The sequence below is a fragment of the Bombina bombina genome, chromosome 6 (assembly GCF_027579735.1).
Source record: "Bombina bombina isolate aBomBom1 chromosome 6, aBomBom1.pri, whole genome shotgun sequence".
NCBI lineage: Eukaryota > Metazoa > Chordata > Amphibia > Anura > Bombinatoridae > Bombina > Bombina bombina.
The window spans coordinates 1,145,648,486-1,145,675,943 of NC_069504.1; the positions used below are offsets into that span (position 1 = coordinate 1,145,648,486).

The following is a 27,458-nucleotide window of genomic DNA, read 5'->3' on the forward strand; positions in this document are numbered from 1 at the left end:
CGAATAAGGTCTGCCCTTTGAAAGGTATATTAAGCAATTTAGACTTAGAAGTAACATCAGCTGACCAGGATTTTAGCCACAGCGCCCTGCGTGCCTGAATGGCGAATCCTGAATTTTTCGCCGTAAGTTTAGTAAGATGTACTACGGCCTCCGAAATGAATGAATTAGCTAGTTTAAGGACTCTAAGCCTGTCCGTAATGTCGTCCAGAGTAGCTGAACCAATGTTCTCTTCCAGAGACTCAATCCAGAATGCCGCTGCAGCCGTGATCGGCACAATGCATGCAAGGGGTTGCAATATAAAACCTTGTTGAACAAACATTTTCTTAAGGTAACCCTCTAACTTTTTATCCATTGGATCTGAAAAAGCACAGCTATCCTCCACCGGGATAGTGGTACGCTTAGCTAAGGTAGAAACTGCTCCCTCCACCTTAGGGACCGTTTGCCATAAGTCCCTTGTGGTGGCGTCTATTGGAAACATTTTTCTAAATATCGGAGGGGGTGAGAACGGCACACCGGGTCTATCCCACTCCTTAGTAACAATTTCAGTAAGTCTCTTAGGTATAGGAAAAACCTCAGTACTCGTCGGTACCGCAAAATATTTATCCAACCTACACATTTTCTCTGGTATTGCAACTGTGTTACAATCATTCAGAGCCGCTAACACCTCCCCTAGTAATACACGGAGGTTTTCCAGTTTAAATTTAAAATTTGAAATATCTGAATCCAGTCTGTTTGGATCAGAACCGTCACCCACAGAATGAAGTTCTCCGTCCTCATGTTCTGCCACCTGTGACGCAGTGTCTGACATGGCCCTAATATTATCAGCGCACTCTGTTCTCACCCCAGAGTGATCACGCTTACCTCTTAGTTCTGGTATATTTAGCCAAAACCTCAGTCATAACAGTAGCCATATCCTGTAATGTGATTTGTAATGGCCGCCCAGATGCACTCGGCGCTACAATATCACGCACCTCCCTCTGAGCGGGAGATGTAGGTACTGACACGTGAGGCGAGTTAGTCGGCATAACTCTCCCCTCGTTGTTTGGTGAAATTTGTTCAATTTGTACAGATTGACTTTTATTTAAAGTAGCATCAATACAGTTAGTACATAAATTTCTATTGGGCTCCACTTTGGCATTGCAACAAATGACACAGGTATCATCCTCTGAATCAGACATGTTTAACACACTAGCAAATAAACTTGCAACTTGGAAATACAATTCAATTAGAATAATATTAAAATGTACTGTGCCTTTAAGAAGCACAGAAGATCTATGACAGTTGAAAATTAATAAATTGAAACAGTTATAGCCTCAATCCTTGTAAACAACACAACTTTAGCAAAGGTTTAATCCCATTAGCAAAGATAACAAATTCTGAAAGCAGGAAACAAATTACAGAATAAACGTTTTTTATCTCAGTCAAACTATAATTCTCACAGCTCTGCTGAGAGAAATTACCTCCCTCAAAATAAGTTTTGAAGACCCCTGAGCTCTGTAGAGATGAACCGGATCATGCAGGGAATACAATGAGTTGCTGACTGAAATATTTGATGCATAGAAAAAGAGCCAAAAAACGGCCCCTCCCCCTCACACACAGCAGTGAGGGAGAACAGAAACTGTCAGAAAAACAGATTAAGCAACTGCCAAGTGGAAAAATAGTGCCCAAACATTTATTCACACAGTACCTCAGCAAATGAAAACGATTTTACATTCCAGCAAAAACGTTAAACATAATCTCTAGTTATTAAACAGCTTTATGTATTTCTTACAGTGTAATTCTAGTGAAGTACCATTCCCCAGAATACTGAAGTGTAAAGTATACATACATGACATTATATCGGTATGGCAGGATTTTCTCATCAATTCCATTGTCAGAAAATAAAAACTGCTACATACCTCTATGCAGATTCATCTGCCCGCTGTCCCCTGATCTGAAGTTTACCTCACTCCTCAGATGGCCGAGAACAGCAATATGATCTTAACTACTCCGGCTAAAATCATAGCAAAACTCTGGTAGATTCTTCTTCAAACTCTGCCAGAGAGGTAATAACACACTCCGGTGCTATTTTAAAATAACAAACTTTTGATTGAAGATATAAAACTAAGTATAATCACCATAGTCCTCTCACACATCCTATCTAGTCGTTGGGTGCAAGAGAATGACTGGGAGTGACGTAGAGGGGAGGAGCTATATGCAGCTCTGCTGGGTGAATCCTCTTGCACTTCCTGTTGGGGAGGAGTAATATCCCAGAAGTAATGATGACCCGTGGACTGATCACACTTAACAGAAGAAATTATGTTTTTTATGATGTACATATCAGTATTACATGATCTCATTTACCATTATAATAATGACAGCAAGGGCTATTTATCTGCAAATTAAATGAACGTGTTTTTGACTTTAGCCACTAGATTGCATCATATGGTTAGTGAAGCTTTATCAGGTTCCAGAGGTACTGACTGAGCCTCTCTGTAGGTGAACACGCACATAAACACAACACAGCACTACTTGAAACTAGCGGAACACAATCAAAAGAGACACCAATTAGCTCTCAGTTGTCTGACCCTACATAGCTATGTTTTTCCACAAAGAATACCATGAGAACAAAAAAAATTAGATAATAGGGGAAAACTGGAAAGTTAATTAACACTGTATTCTCTATCTGATTCAGGAAATACAAATGTTGGGTGTCATAAAAACAATTAGCAGTTGTAACAATACATTAAAAACAATTACTATTCTTAAGGTAATGTTGATAATAGTATTGCGCGCCTTGTGCATTCTGGTCAGTGGACAGTCTGTCCCACAAGGAGTTGCTTCCCCGGGTTGTGAACGTTTCCGCACTAGCGCTTGTTTAGTCCCTACAGTCAGAAGCTGCAGCCTTCCATGTGAGACACAGTGAACTTATACAAACTTTATGTAAGTATTATCTATTACTACACAACATATGTGCTGTATAACAGTGTTAGTATTATCTATTACTACACAGCATATAACTATGTGCTGTATAACAGTGTTAGTATTATCTATTACTACACAACATATGTGCTGTATAACAGTGTTAGTATTATCTATTACTACACAACATATGTCCTGTATAACAGTGTTAGTATTATCTATTACTACACAACATATAACTATGTCCTGTATAACAGTGTTAGTATTATCTATTACTACACAACATATGTGCTGTATAACAGTGTTAGCATTATCTATTACTACACAACATATGTGCTGTATAACAGTGTTAGTATTATCTATTACTACACAACATGTAACTATGTGCTGTATAACAGTGTTAGTATTTATATTACTACACAGCATGTAACTATGTGCTGTATAACAGTGTTAGTATTATCTATTACTACACAGCATGTAACTATGTGCTGTATAACAGTGTTAGTATTATCTATTACTACACAGCATGTAACTATGTGCTGTATAACAGTGTTAGTATTATCTATTACTACACAACATATGTGCTGTATAACAGTGTTAGTATTATCTATTACTACACAACATATGTGCTGTATAACAGTGTTAGTATTATCTATTACTACACAACATATGTCCTGTATAACAGTGTTAGTATTATCTATTACTACACAACATATAACTATGTCCTTTATAACAGTGTTAGTATTATCTATTACTACACAACTTATGTGCTGTATAACAGTGTTAGCATTATCTATTACTACACAACATATGTGCTGTATAACAGTGTTAGTATTATCTATTACTACACAACATATGTGCTGTATAACAGTGTTAGTATTATCTATTACTACACAACATATGTGCTGTATAACAGTGTTAGTATTATCTATTACTACACAACATATGTGCTGTATAACAGTGTTAGTATTATCTATTACTACACAACATATGTGCTGTATAACAGTGTTAGAATTATCTATTACTACACAACATATGTGCTGTATAACAGTGTTAGTATTATCTATTACTACACAACATATGTGCTGTATAACAGTGTAGGTATTATATATTACTACACAACATGTAACTATGTGCTGTATAATAGTGTTAGTATTATCTAATACTACACAAAATGTAACTATGTGCTGTATAACAGTGTTACTATTATCTATTACTACACAACATATGTGCTGTATAACAGTGTTAGTATTGTCTATTACTACACAACATATGTGCTGTATAACAGTGTTAGAATTATCTATTACTACACAGCATATGTGCTGTATAACAGTGTTAGTATTATCTATTACTACACAACATATGTGCTGTATAACAGTGTTAGTATTATCTATTACTACACAACATATGTGCTGTATAACAGTGTTAGTATTATCTATTACTACACAACATGTAACTATGTGCTGTATAACAGTGTTAGTATTATCTATTACTACACAACATATGTGCTATATACCAGTGTTAGTATTATCTATTACTACACAACATATGTGCTGTATAACAGTGTTAGAAATATCTATTACTACACAACATATGTGCTGTATAACAGTGTTAGTATTATCTATTACTACACAACATATGTGCTGTATAACAGTGTTAGTATTATCTATTACTACACAACATATGTGCTGTATAACAGTGTTAGTATTATCTATTACTACACAACATTTGTGCTGTATAACAGTGTTAGTATTATCTATTACTACACAACATGTAACCATGTGCTGTATAACAGTGTTAGTATTATCTATTACTACACAGCATGTAACTATGTGCTGTATAACAGTGTTAGTATTTCTATTACTACACAACATGTAACTATGTGCTGTATAACAGTGTTAGTATTATCTATTACTACACAACATAACTATGTGCTGTATAATACTGTTAGTATTTTCTATTACTACACAACATAACTATGTGCTGTATAACAGTGTTAGTATTATCTATTACTACACAACATGTAACTATGTGCTGTATAACAGTGTTAGTATTTTCTATTACTACAGAGCATGTAACTATGTGCTGTATAACAGTGTTAGTATTATCTATTACTACACAATATGTAACTATGTGCTGTATAACAGTGTTAGTATTTTCTATTACTACACAACATAACTATGTGCTGTATAACAGTGTTAGTATTATCTATTACTACACAATATGTAACTATGTGCTGTATAACAGTGTTAGTATTATCTATTACTACACAATATGTAACTATGTGCTGTATAACAGTGTTAGTATTATCTATTACTACACAATATGTAACTATGTGCTGTATAACAGTGTTAGTATTATCTATTACTACACAATATGTAACTATGTGCTGTATAACAGTGTTAGTATTTTCTATTACTACACAACATAACTATGTGCTGTATAACAGTGTTAGTATTATCTATTACTACACAACATGTAACTATGTGCTGTATAACAGTGTTAGTATTTTCTATTACTACAGAGCATGTAACTATGTGCTGTATAACAGTGTTAGTATTATCTATTACTACACAATATGTAACTATGTGCTGTATAACAGTGTTAGTATTTTCTATTACTACAGAGCATGTAACTATGTGCTGTATAATAGTGTTAGTATTTCTATTACTACACAGCATGTAACTATGTGCTGTATAACAGTGTTAGTATTATCTATTACTACACAACATGTAACTATGTGCTGTATAACAGTGTTAGTTTTTTTTATTACTACAGAGCATGTAACTATGTGCTGTATAACAGTGTTAGTTACATATTGTGTAGTAATAGATAATACTATGTGCTGTATAACAGTGTTAGTATTTTCTATTACTACAGAGCATGTAACTATGTGCTGTATAACAGTGTTAGTATTTCTATTACTACACAGCATGTAACTATGTGCTGTATAACAGTGTTAGTATTATCTATTACTACAGAACATATGTGCTGTATAACAGTGTTAGTATTTTCTATTACTACAGAGCATGTAACTGTGTTCTGTATAACAGTGTTAGTATTTATATTACTACACAGCATTTAACTATGTGCTGTATAACAGTGTTAGTATTTTCTATTACTACAGAGCATGTAACTATGTGCTGTATAACAGTGTTAGTATTTCTATTACTACACAGCATGTAACTATGTGCTGTATAACAGTGTTAGTATTATCTATTACTACAGAACATATGTGCTGTATAACAGTGTTAGTATTTTCTATTACTACAGAGCATGTAACACAAGGTGCAGGCTAGTTGTAACCTTACACAATATCTTGCACACAGTAAGATTATTACAATGTGCTGTATAACAGTGTTAGCATCTTCTATTACTACAGAGCATGTAACACAAGGTGCAGGCTAGTTGTAACCTTACACAATATCTTGCACACAGTAAGATTATTACAATGTGCTGTATAACAGTGTTAGTTACATGCTCTGTAGTAATAGAAAATACTAACACTGTTATACAGCACATTGTAATAATCTTACTGTGTGCAAGATATTGTGTAAGGTTACAACTAGCCTGCACCTTGTGTTACATGCGCTGTAGTAATAGATAATACTAACACTGTTATACAGCACATTGTAATAATCTTACTGTGTGCAAGATATTGTGTAAGGTTACAACTAGCCTGCACCTTGTGTTACATGCGCTGTAGTAATAGAAAATACTAACACTGTTATACAGCACATTGTAATAATCTTACTGTGTGCAAGATATTGTGTAAGGTTACAACTAGCCTGCACCTTGTGTTACATGCGCTGTAGTAATAGAAAATACTAACACTGTTATACAGCACATAGTTACATGCTCTGTAGTAATAGAAAATAATATGTGCTGTATAACAGTGTTAGTATTTCTATTACTACACAGCATGTAACTATGTGCTGTATAACAGTGTTAGTATTATCTATTACTACACAGCATGTAACTATGTGCTGTATAACAGTGTTAGTATTTTCTATTACTACAGAGCATGTAACTATGTGCTGTATAACAGTGTTAGTATTATCTATTACTACACAACATGTAACTATGTGCTGTATAACAGTGTTAGTATTTTCTATTACTACAGAGCATGTAACTATGTGCTGTATAACAGTGTTAGTATTTCTATTACTACACAGCATGTAACTATGTGCTGTATAACAGTGTTAGTATTTTCTATTACTACAGAGCATGTAACTATGTGCTGTATAACAGTGTTATAATGATCTATTACTACACAGCATGTAACTATGTGCTGTATAACAGTGTTGGTATTATCTATTACTACAGAACATATGTGCTGTATAACAGTGTTAGTATTATCTATTACTACAGAACATATGTGCTGTATAACAGTGTTAGTATTATCTATTACTACAGAACATATGTGCTGTATAACAGTGTTAGTATTATCTATTACTACAGAACATATGTGCTGTATAACAGTGTTAGTATTATCTATTACTACAGAGCATGTAACTATGTGCTGTATAATAGTGTTAGTATTATCTATTACTACAGCGCATGTAACACAAGGTGCAGGCTAGTTGTAACCTTACACAATATCTTGCACACAGTAAGATTATTACAATGTGCTGTATAACAGTGTTAGTATTTTCTATTACTACAGCGCATGTAACACAAGGTGCAGGCTAGTTGTAACCTTACACAATATCTTGCACACAGTAAGATTATTACAATGTGCTGTATAACAGTGTTAGTATTTTCTATTACTACAGCGCATGTAACACAAGGTGCAGGCTAGTTGTAACCTTACACAATATCTTGCACACAGTAAGATTATTACAATGTGCTGTATAACAGTGTTAGTATTTTCTATTACTACAGCGCATGTAACACAAGGTGCAGGCTAGTTGTAACCTTACACAATATCTTGCACACAGTAAGATTATTACTATGTGCTGTATAACAGTGTTAGTATTTTCTATTACTACAGCGCATGTAACACAAGGTGCAGGCTAGTTGTAACCTTACACAATATCTTGCACACAGTAAGATTATTACAATGTGCTGTATAACAGTGTTAGTATTATCTATTACTACAGCGCATGTAACACAAGGTGCAGGCTAGTTGTAACCTTACACAATATCTTGCACACAGTAAGATTATTACAATGTGCTGTATAACAGTGTTAGTATTATCTATTACTACAGCGCATGTAACACAAGGTGCAGGCTAGTTGTAACCTTACACAATATCTTGCACACAGTAAGATTATTACAATGTGCTGTATAACAGTGTTAGTATTTTCTATTACTACAGCGCATGTAACACAAGGTGCAGGCTAGTTGTAACCTTACACAATATCTTGCACACAGTAAGATTATTACAATGTGCTGTATAACAGTGTTAGCATCTTCTATTACTACAGAGCATGTAACACAAGGTGCAGGCTAGTTGTAACCTTACACAATATCTTGCACACAGTAAGATTATTACAATGTGCTGTATAACAGTGTTAGTATTATCTATTACTACAGAACATATGTGCTGTATAACAGTGTTAGTATTATCTATTACTACAGAACATATGTGCTGTATAACAGTGTTAGTATTATCTATTACTACAGCGCATGTAACACAAGGTGCAGGCTAGTTGTAACCTTACACAATATCTTGCACACAGTAAGATTATTACAATGTGCTGTATAACAGTGTTAGTATTTTCTATTACTACAGCGCATGTAACACAAGGTGCAGGCTAGTTGTAACCTTACACAATATCTTGCACACAGTAAGATTATTACAATGTGCTGTATAACAGTGTTAGTATTTTCTATTACTACAGCGCATGTAACACAAGGTGCAGGCTAGTTGTAACCTTACACAATATCTTGCACACAGTAAGATTATTACAATGTGCTGTATAACAGTGTTAGTATTTTCTATTACTACAGCGCATGTAACACAAGGTGCAGGCTAGTTGTAACCTTACACAATATCTTGCACACAGTAAGATTATTACAATGTGCTGTATAACAGTGTTAGTATTTTCTATTACTACAGCGCATGTAACACAAGGTGCAGGCTAGTTGTAACCTTACACAATATCTTGCACACAGTAAGATTATTACAATGTGCTGTATAACAGTGTTAGTATTTTCTATTACTACAGCGCATGTAACACAAGGTGCAGGCTAGTTGTAACCTTACACAATATCTTGCACACAGTAATATTTTTACAATGTGCTGTATAACAGTGTTAGTATTATCTATTACTACAGCGCATGTAACACAAGGTGCAGGCTAGTTGTAACCTTACACAATATCTTGCACACAGTAAGATTATTACAATGTGCTGTATAACAGTGTTAGTATTATCTATTACTACAGCGCATGTAACACAAGGTGCAGGCTAGTTGTAACCTTACACAATATCTTGCACACAGTAAGATTATTACAATGTGCTGTATAACAGTGTTAGTATTTTCTATTACTACAGCGCATGTAACACAAGGTGCAGGCTAGTTGTAACCTTACACAATATCTTGCACACAGTAAGATTATTACAATGTGCTGTATAACAGTGTTAGCATCTTCTATTACTACAGAGCATGTAACACAAGGTGCAGGCTAGTTGTAACCTTACACAATATCTTGCACACAGTAAGATTATTACAATGTGCTGTATAACAGTGTTAGTATTATCTATTACTACAGAACATATGTGCTGTATAACAGTGTTAGTATTATCTATTACTACAGAACATATGTGCTGTATAACAGTGTTAGTATTATCTATTACTACAGCGCATGTAACACAAGGTGCAGGCTAGTTGTAACCTTACACAATATCTTGCACACAGTAAGATTATTACAATGTGCTGTATAACAGTGTTAGTATTTTCTATTACTACAGAGCATGTAACTATGTGCTGTATAACAGTGTTATAATGATCTATTACTACACAGCATGTAACTATGTGCTGTATAACAGTGTTGGTATTATCTATTACTACAGAACATATGTGCTGTATAACAGTGTTAGTATTATCTATTACTACAGAACATATGTGCTGTATAACAGTGTTAGTATTATCTATTACTACAGAACATATGTGCTGTATAACAGTGTTAGTATTATCTATTACTACAGAACATATGTGCTGTATAACAGTGTTAGTATTATCTATTACTAAAGAGCATGTAACTATGTGCTGTATAATAGTGTTAGTATTATCTATTACTACAGCGCATGTAACACAAGGTGCAGGCTAGTTGTAACCTTACACAATATCTTGCACACAGTAAGATTATTACAATGTGCTGTATAACAGTGTTAGTATTTTCTATTACTACAGCGCATGTAACACAAGGTGCAGGCTAGTTGTAACCTTACACAATATCTTGCACACAGTAAGATTATTACAATGTGCTGTATAACAGTGTTAGTATTTTCTATTACTACAGCGCATGTAACACAAGGTGCAGGCTAGTTGTAACCTTACACAATATCTTGCACACAGTAAGATTATTACAATGTGCTGTATAACAGTGTTAGTATTTTCTATTACTACAGCGCATGTAACACAAGGTGCAGGCTAGTTGTAACCTTACACAATATCTTGCACACAGTAAGATTATTACAATGTGCTGTATAACAGTGTTAGTATTTTCTTTTACTACAGCGCATGTAACACAAGGTGCAGGCTAGTTGTAACCTTACACAATATCTTGCACACAGTAAGATTATTACAATGTGCTGTATAACAGTGTTAGTATTATCTATTACTACAGCGCATGTAACACAAGGTGCAGGCTAGTTGTAACCTTACACAATATCTTGCACACAGTAAGATTATTACAATGTGCTGTATAACAGTGTTAGTATTTTCTATTACTACAGCGCATGTAACACAAGGTGCAGGCTAGTTGTAACCTTACACAATATCTTGCACACAGTAAGATTATTACAATGTGCTGTATAACAGTGTTAGTATTTTCTATTACTACAGCGCATGTAACACAAGGTGCAGGCTAGTTGTAACCTTACACAATATCTTGCACACAGTAAGATTATTACAATGTGCTGTATAACAGTGTTAGCATCTTCTATTACTACAGAGCATGTAACACAAGGTGCAGGCTAGTTGTAACCTTACACAATATCTTGCACACAGTAAGATTATTACAATGTGCTGTATAACAGTGTTAGTATTATCTATTACTACAGAACATATGTGCTGTATAACAGTGTTAGTATTATCTATTACTACAGAACATATGTGCTGTATAACAGTGTTAGTATTATCTATTACTACAGAGCATGTAACACAAGGTGCAGGCTAGTTGTAACCTTACACAATATCTTGCACACAGTAAGATTATTACAATGTGCTGTATAACAGTGTTAGTATTATCTATTACTACAGAACATATGTGCTGTATAACAGTGTTAGTATTATCTATTACTACAGAACATATGTGCTGTATAACAGTGTTAGTATTATCTATTACTACAGAACATATGTGCTGTATAACAGTGTTAGTATTATCTATTACTACAGAACATATGTGCTGTATAACAGTGTTAGTATTATCTATTACTACAGAGCATGTAACTATGTGCTGTATAATAGTGTTAGTATTATCTATTACTACAGCGCATGTAACACAAGGTGCAGGCTAGTTGTAACCTTACACAATATCTTGCACACAGTAAGATTATTACAATGTGCTGTATAACAGTGTTAATATTTTCTATTACTACAGCGCATGTAACACAAGGTGCAGGCTAGTTGTAACCTTACACAATATCTTGCACACAGTAAGATTATTACAATGTGCTGTATAACAGTGTTAGTATTTTCTATTACTACAGCGCATGTAACACAAGGTGCAGGCTAGTTGTAACCTTACACAATATCTTGCACACAGTAAGATTATTACAATGTGCTGTATAACAGTGTTAGTATTTTCTATTACTACAGCGCATGTAACACAAGGTGCAGGCTAGTTGTAACCTTACACAATATCTTGCACACAGTAAGATTATTACAATGTGCTGTATAACAGTGTTAGTATTTTCTATTACTACAGCGCATGTAACACAAGGTGCAGGCTAGTTGTAACCTTACACAATATCTTGCACACAGTAAGATTATTACAATGTGCTGTATAACAGTGTTAGTATTTTCTATTACTACAGCGCATGTAACACAAGGTGCAGGCTAGTTGTAACCTTACACAATATATTGCACACAGTAAGATTATTACAATGTGCTGTATAACAGTGTTAGTATTTTCTATTACTACAGCGCATGTAACACAAGGTGCAGGCTAGTTGTAACCTTACACAATATCTTGCACACAGTAAGATTATTACAATGTGCTGTATAACAGTGTTAGTATTTTCTATTACTGCAGCGCATGTAACACAAGGTGCAGGCTAGTTGTAACCTTACACAATAACAGAATTTATGTTTACCTGATAAATTACTTTCTCCAACGGTGTGTCCGGTCCACGGCGTCATCCTTACTTGTGGGATATTCTCTTCCCCAACAGGAAATGGCAAAGAGCCCAGCAAAGCTGGTCACATGATCCCTCCTAGGCTCCGCCTACCCCAGTCATTCGACCGACGTTAAGGAGGAATATTTGCATAGGAGAAACCATATGGTACCGTGGTGACTGTAGTTAAAGAAAATAAATTATCAGACCTGATTAAAAAAACCAGGGCGGGCCGTGGACCGGACACACCGTTGGAGAAAGTAATTTATCAGGTAAACATAAATTCTGTTTTCTCCAACATAGGTGTGTCCGGTCCACGGCGTCATCCTTACTTGTGGGAACCAATACCAAAGCTTTAGGACACGGATGAAGGGAGGGAACAAATCAGGTCACCTAAATGGAAGGCACCACGGTTTGCAAAACCTTTCTCCCAAAAATAGCCTCAGAAGAAGCAAAAGTATCAAACTTGTAAAATTTGGTAAAAGTGTGCAGTGAAGACCAAGTCGCTGCCCTACATATCTGATCAACAGAAGCCTCGTTCTTGAAGGCCCATGTGGAAGCCACAGCCCTAGTGGAATGAGCTGTGATTCTTTCGGGAGGCTGCCGTCCGGCAGTCTCGTAAGCCAATCTGATGATGCTTTTAATCCAAAAAGAGAGAGAGGTAGAAGTTGCTTTTTGACCTCTCCTTTTACCGGAATAAACAACAAACAAGGAAGATGTTTGTCTAAAATCCTTTGTAGCTTCTAAATAGAATTTTAGAGCGCGAACAACATCCAAATTGTGCAACAAACGTTCCTTCTTTGAAACTGGTTTCGGACACAGAGAAGGTACGATAATCTCCTGGTTAATGTTTTTGTTAGAAACAACTTTTGGAAGAAAACCAGGTTTAGTACGTAAAACCTCCTTATCTGCATGGAACACCAGATAAGGAGGAGAACACTGCAGAGCAGATAATTCTGAAACTCTTCTAGCAGAAGAAATTGCAACTAAAAACAAAACTTTCCAAGATAATAACTTAATATCAACGGAATGTAAGGGTTCAAACGGAACCCCCTGAAGAACTGAAAGAACTAAATTGAGACTCCAAGGAGGAGTCAAAGGTTTGTAAACAGGCTTAATTCTAACCAGAGCCTGAACAAAGGCTTGAACATCTGGCACAGCTGCCAGCTTTTTGTGAAGTAACACAGACAAGGCAGAAATCTGTCCCTTCAGGGAACTTGCAGATAATCCTTTTTCCAATCCTTCTTGAAGGAAGGATAGAATCTTAGGAATCTTAACCTTGTCCCAAGGGAATCCTTTAGATTCACACCAACAGATATATTTTTTCCAAATTTTGTGGTAAATCTTTCTAGTTACAGGCTTTCTGGCCTGAACAAGAGTATCGATAACAGAATCTGAGAACCCTCGCTTCGATAAGATCAAGCGTTCAATCTCCAAGCAGTCAGCTGGAGTGAAACCAGGTTCGGATGTTCGAACGGACCCTGAACAAGAAGGTCTCGTCTCAAAGGTAGCTTCCAAGGTGGAGCCGATGACATATTCACCAGATCTGCATACCAAGTCCTGCGTGGCCACGCAGGAGCTATCAAGATCACCGACGCCCTCTCCTGATTGATCCTGGCTACCAGCCTGGGGATGAGAGGAAACGGCGGGAACACATAAGCTAGTTTGAAGGTCCAAGGTGCTACTAGTGCATCCACTAGAGCCGCCTTGGGATCCCTGGATCTGGACCCGTAGCAAGGAACTTTGAAGTTCTGACGAGAGGCCATCAGATCCATGTCTGGAATGCCCCACAGCTGAGTGACTTGGGCAAAGATTTCCGGATGGAGTTCCCACTCCCCCGGATGCAATGTCTGACGACTCAGAAAATCCGCTTCCCAATTTTCCACTCCTGGGATGTGGATAGCGGACAGGTGGCAGGAGTGAGACTCCGCCCATAGAATGATTTTGGTCACTTCTTCCATCGCTAGGGAACTCCTTGTTCCCCCCTGATGGTTGATGTACGCAACAGTTGTCATGTTGTCTGATTGAAACCGTATGAACTTGGCCCTCGCTAGCTGAGGCCAAGCCTTGAGAGCATTGAATATCGCTCTCAGTTCCAGAATATTTATCGGTAGAAGAGATTCTTCCCGAGACCAAAGACCCTGAGCTTTCAGGGATCCCCAGACCGCGCCCCAGCCCATCAGACTGGCGTCGGTCGTGACAATGACCCACTCTGGTCTGCGGAATGTCATCCCTTGTGACAGGTTGTCCAGGGACAGCCACCAACGGAGTGAGTCTCTGGTCCTCTGATTTACTTGTATCTTCGGAGACAAGTCTGTATAATCCCCATTCCACTGACTGAGCATGCACAGTTGTAATGGTCTTAGATGAATGCGCGCAAAAGGAACTATGTCCATTGCCGCTACCATCAACCCGATCACTTCCATGCACTGAGCTATGGAAGGAAGAGGAACGGAATGAAGTATCCGACAAGAGTCTAGAAGCTTTGTTTTTCTGGCCTCTGTCAGAAATATCCTCATTTCTAAGGAGTCTATTATTGTTCCCAAGAAGGGAACCCTTGTTGACGGAGATAGAGAACTCTTTTCCACGTTCACTTTCCATCCGTGAGATCTGAGAAAGGCCAGGACTATGTCCGTGTGAGCCTTTGCTTGAGGAAGGGACGACGCTTGAATCAGAATGTCGTCCAAATAAGGTACTACAGCAATGCCCCTTGGTCTTAGCACAGCTAGAAGGGACCCTAGTACCTTTGTGAAAATCCTTGGAGCAGTGGCTAATCCGAAAGGAAGCGCCACGAACTGGTAATGCTTGTCCAGGAATGCGAACCTTAGGAACCGATGATGTTCCTTGTGGATAGGAATATGTAGATACGCATCCTTTAAATCCACCGTGGTCATGAATTGACCTTCCTGGATGGAAGGAAGAATAGTTCGAATGGTTTCCATCTTGAACGATGGAACCCTGAGAAACTTGTTTAAGATCTTGAGATCTAAGATTGGTCTGAACGTTCCCTCTTTTTTGGGAACTATGAACAGATTTGAGTAGAACCCCATCCCTTGTTCTCTTAATGGAACAGGATGAATCACTCCCATTTTTAACAGGTCTTCTACACAATGTAAGAATGCCTGTCTTTTTATGTGGTCTGAAGACAACTGAGACCTGTGGAACCTCCCCCTTGGGGGAAGCCCCTTGAATTCCAGAAGATAACCTTGGGAGACTATTTCTAGCGCCCAAGGATCCAGAACATCTCTTGCCCAAGCCTGAGCGAAGAGAGAGAGTCTGCCCCCCACCAGATCCGGTCCCGGATCGGGGGCCAACATTTCATGCTGTCTTGGTAGCAGTGGCAGGTTTCTTGGCCTGCTTTCCCTTGTTCCAGCCTTGCATTGGTCTCCAAGCTGGCTTGGCTTGAGAAGTATTACCCTCTTGCTTAGAGGACGTAGTACTTTGGGCTGGTCCGTTTCTACGAAAGGGACGAAAATTAGGTTTATTTTTTGCCTTGAAAGGCCGATCCTGAGGAAGGGCGTGGCCCTTACCCCCAGTGATATCAGAGATAATCTCTTTCAAGTCAGGGCCAAACAGCGTTTTCCCCTTGAAAGGAATGTTAAGTAGCTTGTTCTTGGAAGACGCATCAGCCGACCAAGATTTCAACCAAAGCGCTCTGCGCGCCACAATAGCAAACCCAGAATTCTTAGCCGCTAACCTAGCCAATTGCAAAGTGGCGTCTAGGGTAAAAGAATTAGCCAATTTGAGAGCATTGATTCTGTCCATAATCTCCTCATAAGGAGGAGAATCACTATCGACCGCCTTTATCAGCTCATCGAACCAGAAACATGCGGCTGTAGCGACAGGGACAACGCATGAAATTGGTTGTAGAAGGTAACCCTGCTGAACAAACATCTTTTTAAGCAAACCTTCTAATTTTTTATCCATAGGATCTTTGAAAGCACAACTATCCTCTATGGGTATAGTGGTGCGTTTGTTTAAAGTGGAAACCGCTCCCTCGACCTTGGGGACTGTCTGCCATAAGTCCTTTCTGGGGTCGACCATAGGAAACAATTTTTTAAATATGGGGGGAGGGACAAAAGGAATACCGGGCCTTTCCCATTCTTTATTAACAATGTCCGCCACCCGCTTGGGTATAGGAAAAGCTTCTGGGAGCCCCGGCACCTCTAGGAACTTGTCCATTTTACATAGTTTCTCTGGGATGACCAACTTGTCACAATCATCCAGAGTGGATAATACCTCCTTAAGCAGAATGCGGAGATGTTCCAACTTAAATTTAAATGTAATCACATCAGGTTCAGCATGTTGAGAAATGTTCCCTGAATCAGTAATTTCTCCCTCAGACAAAACCTCCCTGGCCCCATCAGACTGGGTTAGGGGCCCTTCAGAAACATTATTATCAGCGTCGTCATGCTCTTCAGTATCTAAAACAGAGCAGTCGCGCTTACGCTGATAAGTGTTCATTTTGGCTAAAATGTTTTTGACAGAATTATCCATTACAGCCGTTAATTGTTGCATAGTAAGGAGTATTGGCGCGCTAGATGTACTAGGGGCCTCCTGAGTGGGCAAGACTCGTGTAGACGAAGGAGGGAATGATGCAGTACCATGCTTACTCCCCTCACTTGAGGAATCATCTTGGGCATCATTGTCATTGTCACATAAATCACATTTATTTAAATGAATAGGAATTCTGGCTTCCCCACATTCAGAACACAGTCTATCTGGTAGTTCAGACATGTTAAACAGGCATAAACTTGAAAACAAAGTACAAAAAACGTTTTAAAATAAAACCGTTACTGTCACTTTAAATTTTAAACTGAACACACTTTATTACTGCAATTGCGAAAAAACATGAAGGAATTGTTCAAAATTCACCAAATTTTCACCACAGTGTCTTAAAGCCTTAAAAGTATTGCACACCAAATTTGGAAGCTTTAACCCTTAAAATAACGGAACCGGAGCCGTTTTGAACTTTAACCCCTTTACAGTCCCTGGTATCTGCTTTGCTGAGAACCAACCAAGCCCAAAGGGGAATACGATACCAAATGACGCCTTCAGAAAGTCTTTTCTAAGTATCAGAGCTCCTCTCACATGCGACTGCATGCCATGCCTCTCAAAAACAAGTGCGCAACACCGGCTCGAAAATGAGGCTCTGCCTATGCTTTGGGAAAGCCCCTAAAGAATAAGGTGTCTAAAACTGCCTGCCGATATTATTATATCAAAATACCCAAATAAAATGATTCCTCAAGGCTAAATATGTGTTAATAATGAATCGATTTAGCCCAGAAAAAGTCTACAGTCTTAATAAGCCCTTGTGAAGCCCTTATTTACGATCGTAATAAACATGGCTTACCGGATCCCATAGGGAAAATGACAGCTTCCAGCATTACATCGTCTTGTTAGAATGTGTCATACCTCAAGCAGCAAGAGACTGCTCACTGTTCCCCCAACTGAAGTTAATTGCTCTCAACAGTCCTGTGTGGAACAGCCATGGATTTTAGTGACGGTTGCTAAAATCATTTTCCTCTTACAAACAGAAATCTTCATCTCTTTTCTGTTTCTGAGTAAATAGTACATACCAGCACTATTTCAAAATAACAAACTCTTGATTGAATAATAAAAACTACAGTTAAACACTAAAAAACTCTAAGCCATCTCCGTGGAGATGTTGCCTGTACAACGGCAAAGAGAATGACTGGGGTAGGCGGAGCCTAGGAGGGATCATGTGACCAGCTTTGCTGGGCTCTTTGCCATTTCCTGTTGGGGAAGAGAATATCCCACAAGTAAGGATGACGCCGTGGACCGGACACACCTATGTTGGAGAAATCTTGCACACAGTAAGATTATTACAATGTGCTGTATAACAGTGTTAGCATCTTCTATTACTACAGAGCATGTAACACAAGGTGCAGGCTAGTTGTAACCTTACACAATATCTTGCACACAGTAAGATTATTACAATGTGCTGTATAACAGTGTTAGTATTATCTATTACTACAGAACATATGTGCTGTATAACAGTGTTAGTATTATCTATTACTACAGAACATATGTGCTGTATAACAGTGTTAGTATTATCTATTACTACAGCGCATGTAACACAAGGTGCAGGCTAGTTGTAACCTAACACAATATCTTGCACACAGTAAGATTATTACAATGTACTGTATAACAGTGTTAGTATTTTCTATTATTACAGCGCATGTAACACAAGGTGCAGGCTAGTTGTAACCTTACACAATATCTTGCACACAGTAAGATTATTACAATGTGCTGTATAACAGTGTTAGTATTTTCTATTACTACAGCGCATGTAACACAAGGTGCAGGCTAGTTGTAACCTTACACAATATCTTGCACACAGTAAGATTATTACAATGTGCTGTATAACAGTGTTAGTATTATCCATTACTACAGCGCATGTAACACAAGGTGCAGGCTAGTTGTAACCTTACACAATATCTTGCACACAGTAAGATTATTACAATGTGCTGTATAACAGTGTTAGCATCTTCTATTACTACAGCGCATGTAACACAAGGTGCAGGCTAGTTGTAACCTTACACAATATCTTGCACACAGTAAGATTATTACAATGTGCTGTATAACAGTGTTAGTATTATCTATTACTACAGAACATATGTGCTGTATAACAGTGTTAGTATTATCTATTACTACAGAACATATGTGCTGTATAACAGTGTTAGTATTATCTATTACTACAGAACATATGTGCTGTATAACAGTGTTAGTATTATCTATTACTACAGAACATATGTGCTGTATAACAGTGTTAGTATTATCTATTACTACAGAACATATGTGCTGTATAACAGTGTTAGTATTATCTATTACTACAGAGCATGTAACTATGTGCTGTATAATAGTGTTAGTATTATCTATTACTACAGCGCATGTAACACAAGGTGCAGGCTAGTTGTAACCTTACACAATATCTTGCACACAGTAAGATTATTACAATGTGCTGTATAACAGTGTTAGTATTTTCTATTACTACAGCGCATGTAACACAAGGTGCAGGCTAGTTGTAACCTTACACAATATCTTGCACACAGTAAGATTATTACAATGTGCTGTATAACAGTGTTAGTATTTTCTATTACTACAGCGCATGTAACACAAGGTGCAGGCTAGTTGTAACCTTACACAATTTCTTGCACACAGTAAGATTATTACAATGTGCTGTATAACAGTGTTAGTATTTTCTATTACTACAGCGCATGTAACACAAGGTGCAGGCTAGTTGTAACCTTACACAATATCTTGCACACAGTAAGATTATTACAATGTGCTGTATAATAGTGTTAGTATTATCTATTACTACAGCGCATGTAACACAAGGTGCAGGCTAGTTGTAACCTTACACAATATCTTGCACACAGTAAGATTATTACAATGTGCTGTATAACAGTGTTAGTATTTTCTATTACTACAGCGCATGTAACACAAGGTGCAGGCTAGTTGTAACCTTACACAATATCTTGCACACAGTAAGATTATTACAATGTGCTGTATAACAGTGTTAGTATTATCTATTACTACAGCGCATGTAACACAAGGTGCAGGCTAGTTGTAACCTTACACAATATCTTGCACACAGTAAGATTATTACAATGTGCTGTATAACAGTGTTAGTATTTTCTATTACTACAGCGCATGTAACACAAGGTGCAGGCTAGTTGTAACCTTACACAATATCTTGCACACAGTAAGATTATTACAATGTGCTGTATAACAGTGTTAGTATTATCTATTACTACAGCGCATGTAACACAAGGTGCAGGCTAGTTGTAACCTTACACAATATCTTGCACACAGTAAGATTATTACAATGTGCTGTATAACAGTGTTAGTATTTTCTATTACTACAGCGCATGTAACACAAGGTGCAGGCTAGTTGTAACCTTACACAATATCTTGCACACAGTAAGATTATTACAATGTGCTGTATAACAATAGTTTGCACACAGTAAGATTATTACAATGTGCTGTATAACAATAGTTTGCACACCATATGCCACTGTAATACGGACACATACCTGCACCTCTCCGAGTCGTTCCAGCTGTTCTCGCATTCGGTTTCTTTTATTTGTTACTTCATGCTCTAACTTGTCATATTCTTTCCATGCTCTTTCAAGTTCCTGTGACAAATGACGATAGAACCTTAATATTTATGTATCTGAGTGTAACCCAGAGCAGAAGAATTACACAACTCAAGCAGCAGATACAAATGAGACAGTAACCATTTAATAAAGTCTGGTCTGCCTGTCCATATGACTAGGTATAAAATGTCAAAGGCACTTTTCAATAGCAAAATACTAGAATTCTTGGCTCAAGATCAAAAAATCCCTAGTAAATTGTAAATTTACCATGAAATATATAATATACATATAACATAATGTATGCTTAAAGGGACAGTATACACTAATTTTTATATAACTGCATGTAATAGAATCTGCTATAAAGAATAATATGCACAGATACCGATATAAAAATCCAGTAAAGGCAAGATCCTTAAAAGGGCCAAATAGTGTGATCAACAAGAAGAAGGGAGTTTACGCAATACTGGCTTTATTGGAAAATATCAACCGCTTACTGCTGTGGCTCTTGACACCTCTCGACACGTGCTGAGGAGGCCGTTCTGTAAATCCTCCCTCTGTAACACAACTGTCTGGATGGCTGTGGGATTGTCGGCATTCATTTCTATTTCCTGGCTGACTGACAGCAGTGCTTGCTCGAGTGTGTACTGATGGAATACAAAGAGTTAGCGTCTCAATGTGTCGCTTTATGCAGAGAGCACCATTGTACTCATTCACTAACAAGTGTAGAACTTACCTTCTCCTTGTGTAACTGCTGGAGCTTCTTTTCCAAAGCCTGCACCACTTTGTCTTGCTCACACAACCTGCTGAGGATGGCCTAGTTGGGAAGAAACATTGTCGCAGTAAGTCAAGTAGCATGCATAGCCGAACCAAACCCCTAGCTGCCTGAGCACTCAAATGTCTGCCTGCGCCGAGCGTGCACATGTCTTTAAACTTTCAGGATTTAAATAGGGCATGTCATTTTAAACAACTTTCCAATTTACTTTTATCATCAATTTTGCTTTGCTCTCTTGGTATTCTTTATTGAAAGCTAAACCTAGGAGGTTCATATGCAAATTTCTAAACCCTTGAAGGCCGCCTCTTATCTGAATGCATCTTGACATTTTTTTACAACTAGAGGGTGTTAGTTCATGTTTGCCATATAGATAACATTTTGCTTACACCCGTGGAGTTACCTAGGAATCAGCACTGATTGACTAAAATGCAATTCTGTCAAAAGAACTGATATTAGGGGGGCATTCTACAGAGGCTTAGATACAAGGTAATCACAGAGGTAAAAAGTATATTAATATAACTGAGATAAGGAGCAGTCTGCAAAGGGTTAGATACAAGATAATCACATAGGTAAAAAGTATATTAATATAACTGAGATAAGGAGCAGTCTGCAGAGGCTTAGATACAAGGTAATCACAGAGGTAAAAAGTATATTAATATAACTGAGATAAGGAGCAGTCTGCAAAGGGTTAGATACAAGATAATCACAGAGGTAAAAAGTATATTAATATAACTGAGATAAGGAGCAGTCTACAGAGGCTTAGATACAAGGTAATCACAGAGGTAAAACGTATATTAATATAACTGAGATAAGGAGCAGTCTACAGAGGCTTAGATACAGGGTAATCACAGAAGTAAAAAGTGTATTAATATAACTGAGATAAGGATCAGTCTGCAGAGGCTTAGATACAGGGTAATCACAGAGGTAAAAAGTGTATTAATATAACTGAGATAAGGAACAGTCTGCAGAGGCTTAGATACAAGGTAATCACAGAGGTAAAAAGTATATTAATATAACTGAGATAAGGATCAGTCTGCAGAGGCTTAGATACAGGGTAATCACAGAGGTAAAAAGTATATTAATATAACTGAGATAAGGAGCAGTCTGCAGAGGCTTAGATACAAGGTAATCACAGAGGTAAAGCGTATATTAATATAACTGAGATAAGGAGCAGTCTACAGAGGCTTAGATACAGGGTAATCACAGAAGTAAAAAGTGTATTAATATAACTGAGATAAGGAAGCAGTCTGCAGAGGCTTAGATACAAGGTAATCACAGAGGTAAAAAGTGTATTAATATAACTGAGATAAGGAACAGTCTGCAGAGGCTTAGATACAAGGTAATCACAGAGGTAAAAAGTATATTAATATAACTGAGATAAGGAGCAGTCTGCAGAGGCTTAGATACAAGGTAATCACAGAGGTAAAAAGTATATTAATATAACTGAGATAAGGATCAGTCTGCAGAGGCTTAGATACAGGGTAATCACAGAGGTAAAAAGTATATTAATATAACTGAGATAAGGAGCAGTCTGCAGAGGGTTAGATACAAGGTAATCACAGATTTAAAAAGTATATTAATATAACTGAGATAAGGAGCAGTCTGCAGAGGCTTAGATACAGGGTAATCACAGAGGTAAAAAGTAACAGAATTTATGTTTACCTGATAAATTACTTTCTCCAACGGTGTGTCCGGTCCACGGCGTCATCCTTACATGTGGGATATTCTCTTCCCCAACAGGAAATGGCAAAGAGCCCAGCAAAGCTGGTCACATGATCCCTCCTAGGCTCCGCCTTCCCCAGTCATTCGACCGACGTAAAGGAGGAATATTTGCATAGGAGAAATCATATGATACCGTGGTGACTGTAGTTAGAGAAAATAAATCATCAGACCTGATTAAAAAACCAGGGCGGGCCGTGGACCGGACACACCGTTGGAGAAAGTAATTTATCAGGTAAACATAAATTCTGTTTTCTCCAACATAGGTGTGTCCGGTCCACGGCGTCATCCTTACTTGTGGGAACCAATACCAAAGCTTTAGGACACGGATGATGGGAGGGAGCAAATCAGGTCACCTAGATGGAAGGCACCACGGCTTGCAAAACCTTTCTCCCAAAAATAGCCTCAGAAGAAGCAAAAGTATCAAATTTGTAAAATTTGGTAAAAGTGTGCAGTGAAGACCAAGTCGCTGCCTTACATATCTGATCAACAGAAGCCTCGTTATTGAAGGCCCATGTGGAAGCCACAGCCCTAGTGGAATGAGCTGTGATTCTTTCAGGAGGCTGCCGTCCGGCAGTCTCATAAGCCAATCTGATGATGCTTTTAAGCCAAAAAGAGAGAGAGGTAGAAGTTGCTTTTTGACCTCTCCTTTTACCAGAATAAACAACAAACAAGGAAGATGTTTGTCTGAAATCCTTTGTAGCCTCTAAATAGAACTTTAGAGCACGAACTACATCCAAATTGTGCAACAAACGTTCCTTCTTTGAAACTGGATTCGGACACAAAGAAGGCACAACTATCTCCTGGTTAATATTTTTGTTAGAAACAACTTTCGGAAGAAAACCAGGTTTAGTACGCAAAACCACCTTATCTGCATGGAACACCAGATAAGGAGGAGAACACTGCAGAGCAGATAACTCTGAAACTCTTCTAGCAGAAGAAATTGCAACCAAAAACAAAACTTTCCAAGATAATAACTTAATATCTACGGAATGTAAGGGTTCAAACGGAACCCCTTGAAGAACTGAAAGAACTAAATTGAGACTCCAAGGAGGAGTCAAAGGTTTGTAAACAGGCTTGATTCTAACCAGAGCCTGAACAAAAGCCTGAACATCTGGCACAGCCGCCAGCTTCTTGTGAAGTAAAACAGATAAAGCAGAAATCTGTCCCTTCAAAGAACTTGCAGATAATCCTTTCTCCAAACCCTCTTGTAGAAAGGATAGAATCTTAGGAATTTTTACCCTGTTCCATGGGAATCCTTTCGATTCGCACCAACAGATATATTTTTTCCATACTTTATGGTAAATTTTTCTAGTTACAGGCTTTCTAGCCTGAATAAGAGTATCAATGACAGAATCTGAGAACCCACGCTTTGATAAAATCAAGCGTTCAATCTCCAAGCAGTCAGTTGGAGTGATGCCAGATTCGGATGTTCGAACGGACCTTGAACAAGAAGGTCCCGTCTCAAAGGTAGCTTCCATGGTGGAGCCGATGACATATTCACCAGGTCTGCATACCAAGTTCTGCGTGGCCACGCAGGAGCTATCAAGATCACCGAAGCCCTCTCCTGATTGATCCTGGCTACCAGCCTGGGAATGAGAGGAAACAGTGGGAACACATAAGCTAGGTTGAAGGTCCAGGGCGCTACTAGTGCATCTACTAGAGTCGCCTTGGGATCCCTGGATCTGGACCCGTAGCAAGGAACCTTGAAGTTCTGACGAGACGCCATCAGATCCATGTCTGGAATGCCCCATAATTGAGTTATTTGGGCAAAGATTTCCGGATGGAGTTCCCACTCCCCCGGATGAAATGTCTGACGACTCAGAAAATCCGCTTCCCAATTTTCCACTCCTGGGATGTGGATTGCAGACAAGTGGCAGGACTGAAGCTACGCCCATTGAATTACTTTGGTCACTTCTTCCATCGCCAGGGAACTCCTTGTTCCCCCCTGATGGTTGATATATGCAACAGTCGTCATGTTGTCTGATTGAAACCTTATGAATTTGGCCTTTGCTAGTTGAGGCCAAGCCTTGAGAGCATTGAATATCGCTCTCAGTTCCAGAATGTTTATCGGGAGAAGAGATTCTTCCCGAGACCATAGACCCTGAGCTTTAAGGTGTTTCCAGACCGCGCCCCAGCCCACCAGGCTGGCGTCGGTCGTTACAATGACCCACTCTGGTCTTCTGAAGCTCATCCCTTGGGACAGGTTGTCCAGGGTCAGCCACCAACGGAGTGAATCTCTGGTCCTCTGATCTACTTGGATCGTCGGGGACAAATCTGTATAATCCCCATTCCACTGTCTGAGCATGCACAGTTGTAATGGTCTTAGATGAATTCGCGCAAAAGGAACTATGTCCATTGCCGCAACCATCAAACCTATTACTTCCATGCACTGCGCTATGGAAGGAAGAAGAACAGAATGAAGTACTTGACAAGAGCTTAGAAGTTTTGATTTTCTGGCTTCTGTCAGAAAAATCTTCATTTCCAAGGAGTCTATTATTGTTCCTAAGAAGGGAACTCTTGTTGACGGGAATAGAGAACTTTTTTCTACGTTCACTTTCCACCCGTGAGATCTGAGAAAGGCTAGGACAATGTCCGTATGAGCCTTTGCTTGTAGCAGAGACGACGCTTGAATCAGTATGTCGTCCAAGTAGGGTACTACTGCAATGCCCCTTGGTCTTAGCACCGCTAGAAGGGACCCTAGTACCTTTGTGAAAATTCTTGGAGCAGTGGCTAGTCCGAATGGGAGTGCCACAAACTGGTAATGCTTGTCCAGAAAGGCGAATCTTAGGAACCGATGATGTTCCTTGTGGATAGGAATATGTAGATACGCATCCTTTAAATCCACCGTGGTCATGAATTGACCTTCCTGGATGGTAGGAAGAATTGTCCGAATGGTTTCCATCTTGAACGATGGGACCTTGAGAAATTTGTTTAGGATCTTGAGATCCAAAATTGGCCTGAATGTTCCCTCTTTTTTGGGAACTATGAACAGATTGGAGTAAAACCCCATCCCTTGTTCTCCTAATGGAACAGGATGAATCACTCCCATTTTTAACAGGTCTTCTACACAATGTAAGAATGCCTGTCTTTTTATTTGGTCTGAAGACAATTGAGACCTGTGGAACCTTCCCCTTGGAGGTAGTTCCTTGAATTCCAGGAGATAACCTTGAGAAACTATTTCTAGCGCCCAAGGATCCTGAACATCTCTTGCCCAAGCCTGAGCGAAGAGAGAGAGTCTGCCCCCACCAGATCCGGTCCCGGATCGGGGGCCAGCGTCTCATGCTGTCTTAGTAGCGGTAGCGGGCTTCTTGGCCTGCTTACCCTTGTTCCAGCCTTGCATCGGTCTCCAGGCTGGCTTGGTTTGAGAAGAATTACCCTCTTGCTTAGAGGATGTAGAATTTGAGGCTGGTCCGTTTCTGCGAAAGGGACGAAAATTTGTTTTATTTTTAGCCTTAAAAGACCTATCCTGAGGAAGGGCGTGGCCCTTTCCCCCAGTGATGTCTGAAATAATCTCTTTCAAGTCAGGGCCAAACAGCGTTTTCCCCTTGAAAGGGATGTTAAGCAATCTGTTCTTGGAGGACACATCCGCTGACCAAGACTTCAGCCAAAGCGCTCTGCGCGCCACAATAGCAAAACCTGAATTTTTCGCCGCTAATCTAGCTAACTGCAAAGTGGCGTCTAAGGTAAAAGAGTTAGCCAACTTAAGTGCTTGAACTCTGTCCATAACCTCCTCATAAGAAGATGCTTGATTGAGCGACTTTTCTAGTTCCTCGAACCAGAAACACGCTGCTGTAGTGACAGGAACAATGCATGAAATTGGTTGTAGAAGGTAACCTTGCTGAACAAACATCTTTTTAAGCAAACCCTCTAATTTTTTATCCATAGGATCTTTGAAAGCACAGCTATCTTCTATAGGGATAGTGGTGCGTTTGTTTAGAGTAGAAACCGCCCCCTCGACCTTGGGGACTGTCTGCCATAAGTCCTTCCTGGGGTCGACCATAGGAAATAATTTCTTAAATATAGGGGGAGGGACAAAAGGTATGCCGGGCCTTTCCCATTCTTTATTTACAATGTCCGCCACCCGCTTGGGTATAGGAAAAGCTTCGGGGGGCACCGGGACCTCTAAGAACCTGTCCATCTTACATAATTTCTCTGGAATGACCAAATTGTCACAATCATCCAGAGTAGATAACACCTCCTTAAGCAGAGCGCGGAGATGTTCCAATTTAAATTTAAATGTAATAACGTCAGGTTCAGCTTGTTGAGAAATTTTTCCTGAATCTGAAATTTCTCCCTCAGACAAAACCTCCCTAGCCCCTTCAGACTGGTGTAAGGGCATGTCAGAACCATTATCATCAGCGTCCTCATGCTCTTCAGTATCTAAAACAGAGCAGTCGCGCTTTCGCTGATAAGTGGGCATTTTGGCTAAAATGT

The 27,458-nt window shown here is 38.7% G+C and overlaps 1 protein-coding gene across 2 annotated transcripts in view; it reads right to left on the reverse strand.

Annotated features, from left to right (window-relative positions):
* Positions 1–27,458, reverse strand: part of PLEKHA5 (pleckstrin homology domain containing A5) — a 1,264,477-nt gene that overhangs the window by 225,857 nt on the left and 1,011,162 nt on the right. For both annotated transcript variants that reach the window (XM_053719122.1, XM_053719123.1), the window contains exons 17-19: positions 21,264–21,344; positions 21,025–21,174; positions 20,468–20,569 (exon numbers count right to left, since the gene is read on the reverse strand). In XM_053719122.1, coding sequence (XP_053575097.1) covers positions 20,468–20,569; positions 21,025–21,174; positions 21,264–21,344 — 333 coding nt within the window. The remainder of the gene's footprint in view (positions 1–20,467; positions 20,570–21,024; positions 21,175–21,263; positions 21,345–27,458) is intronic.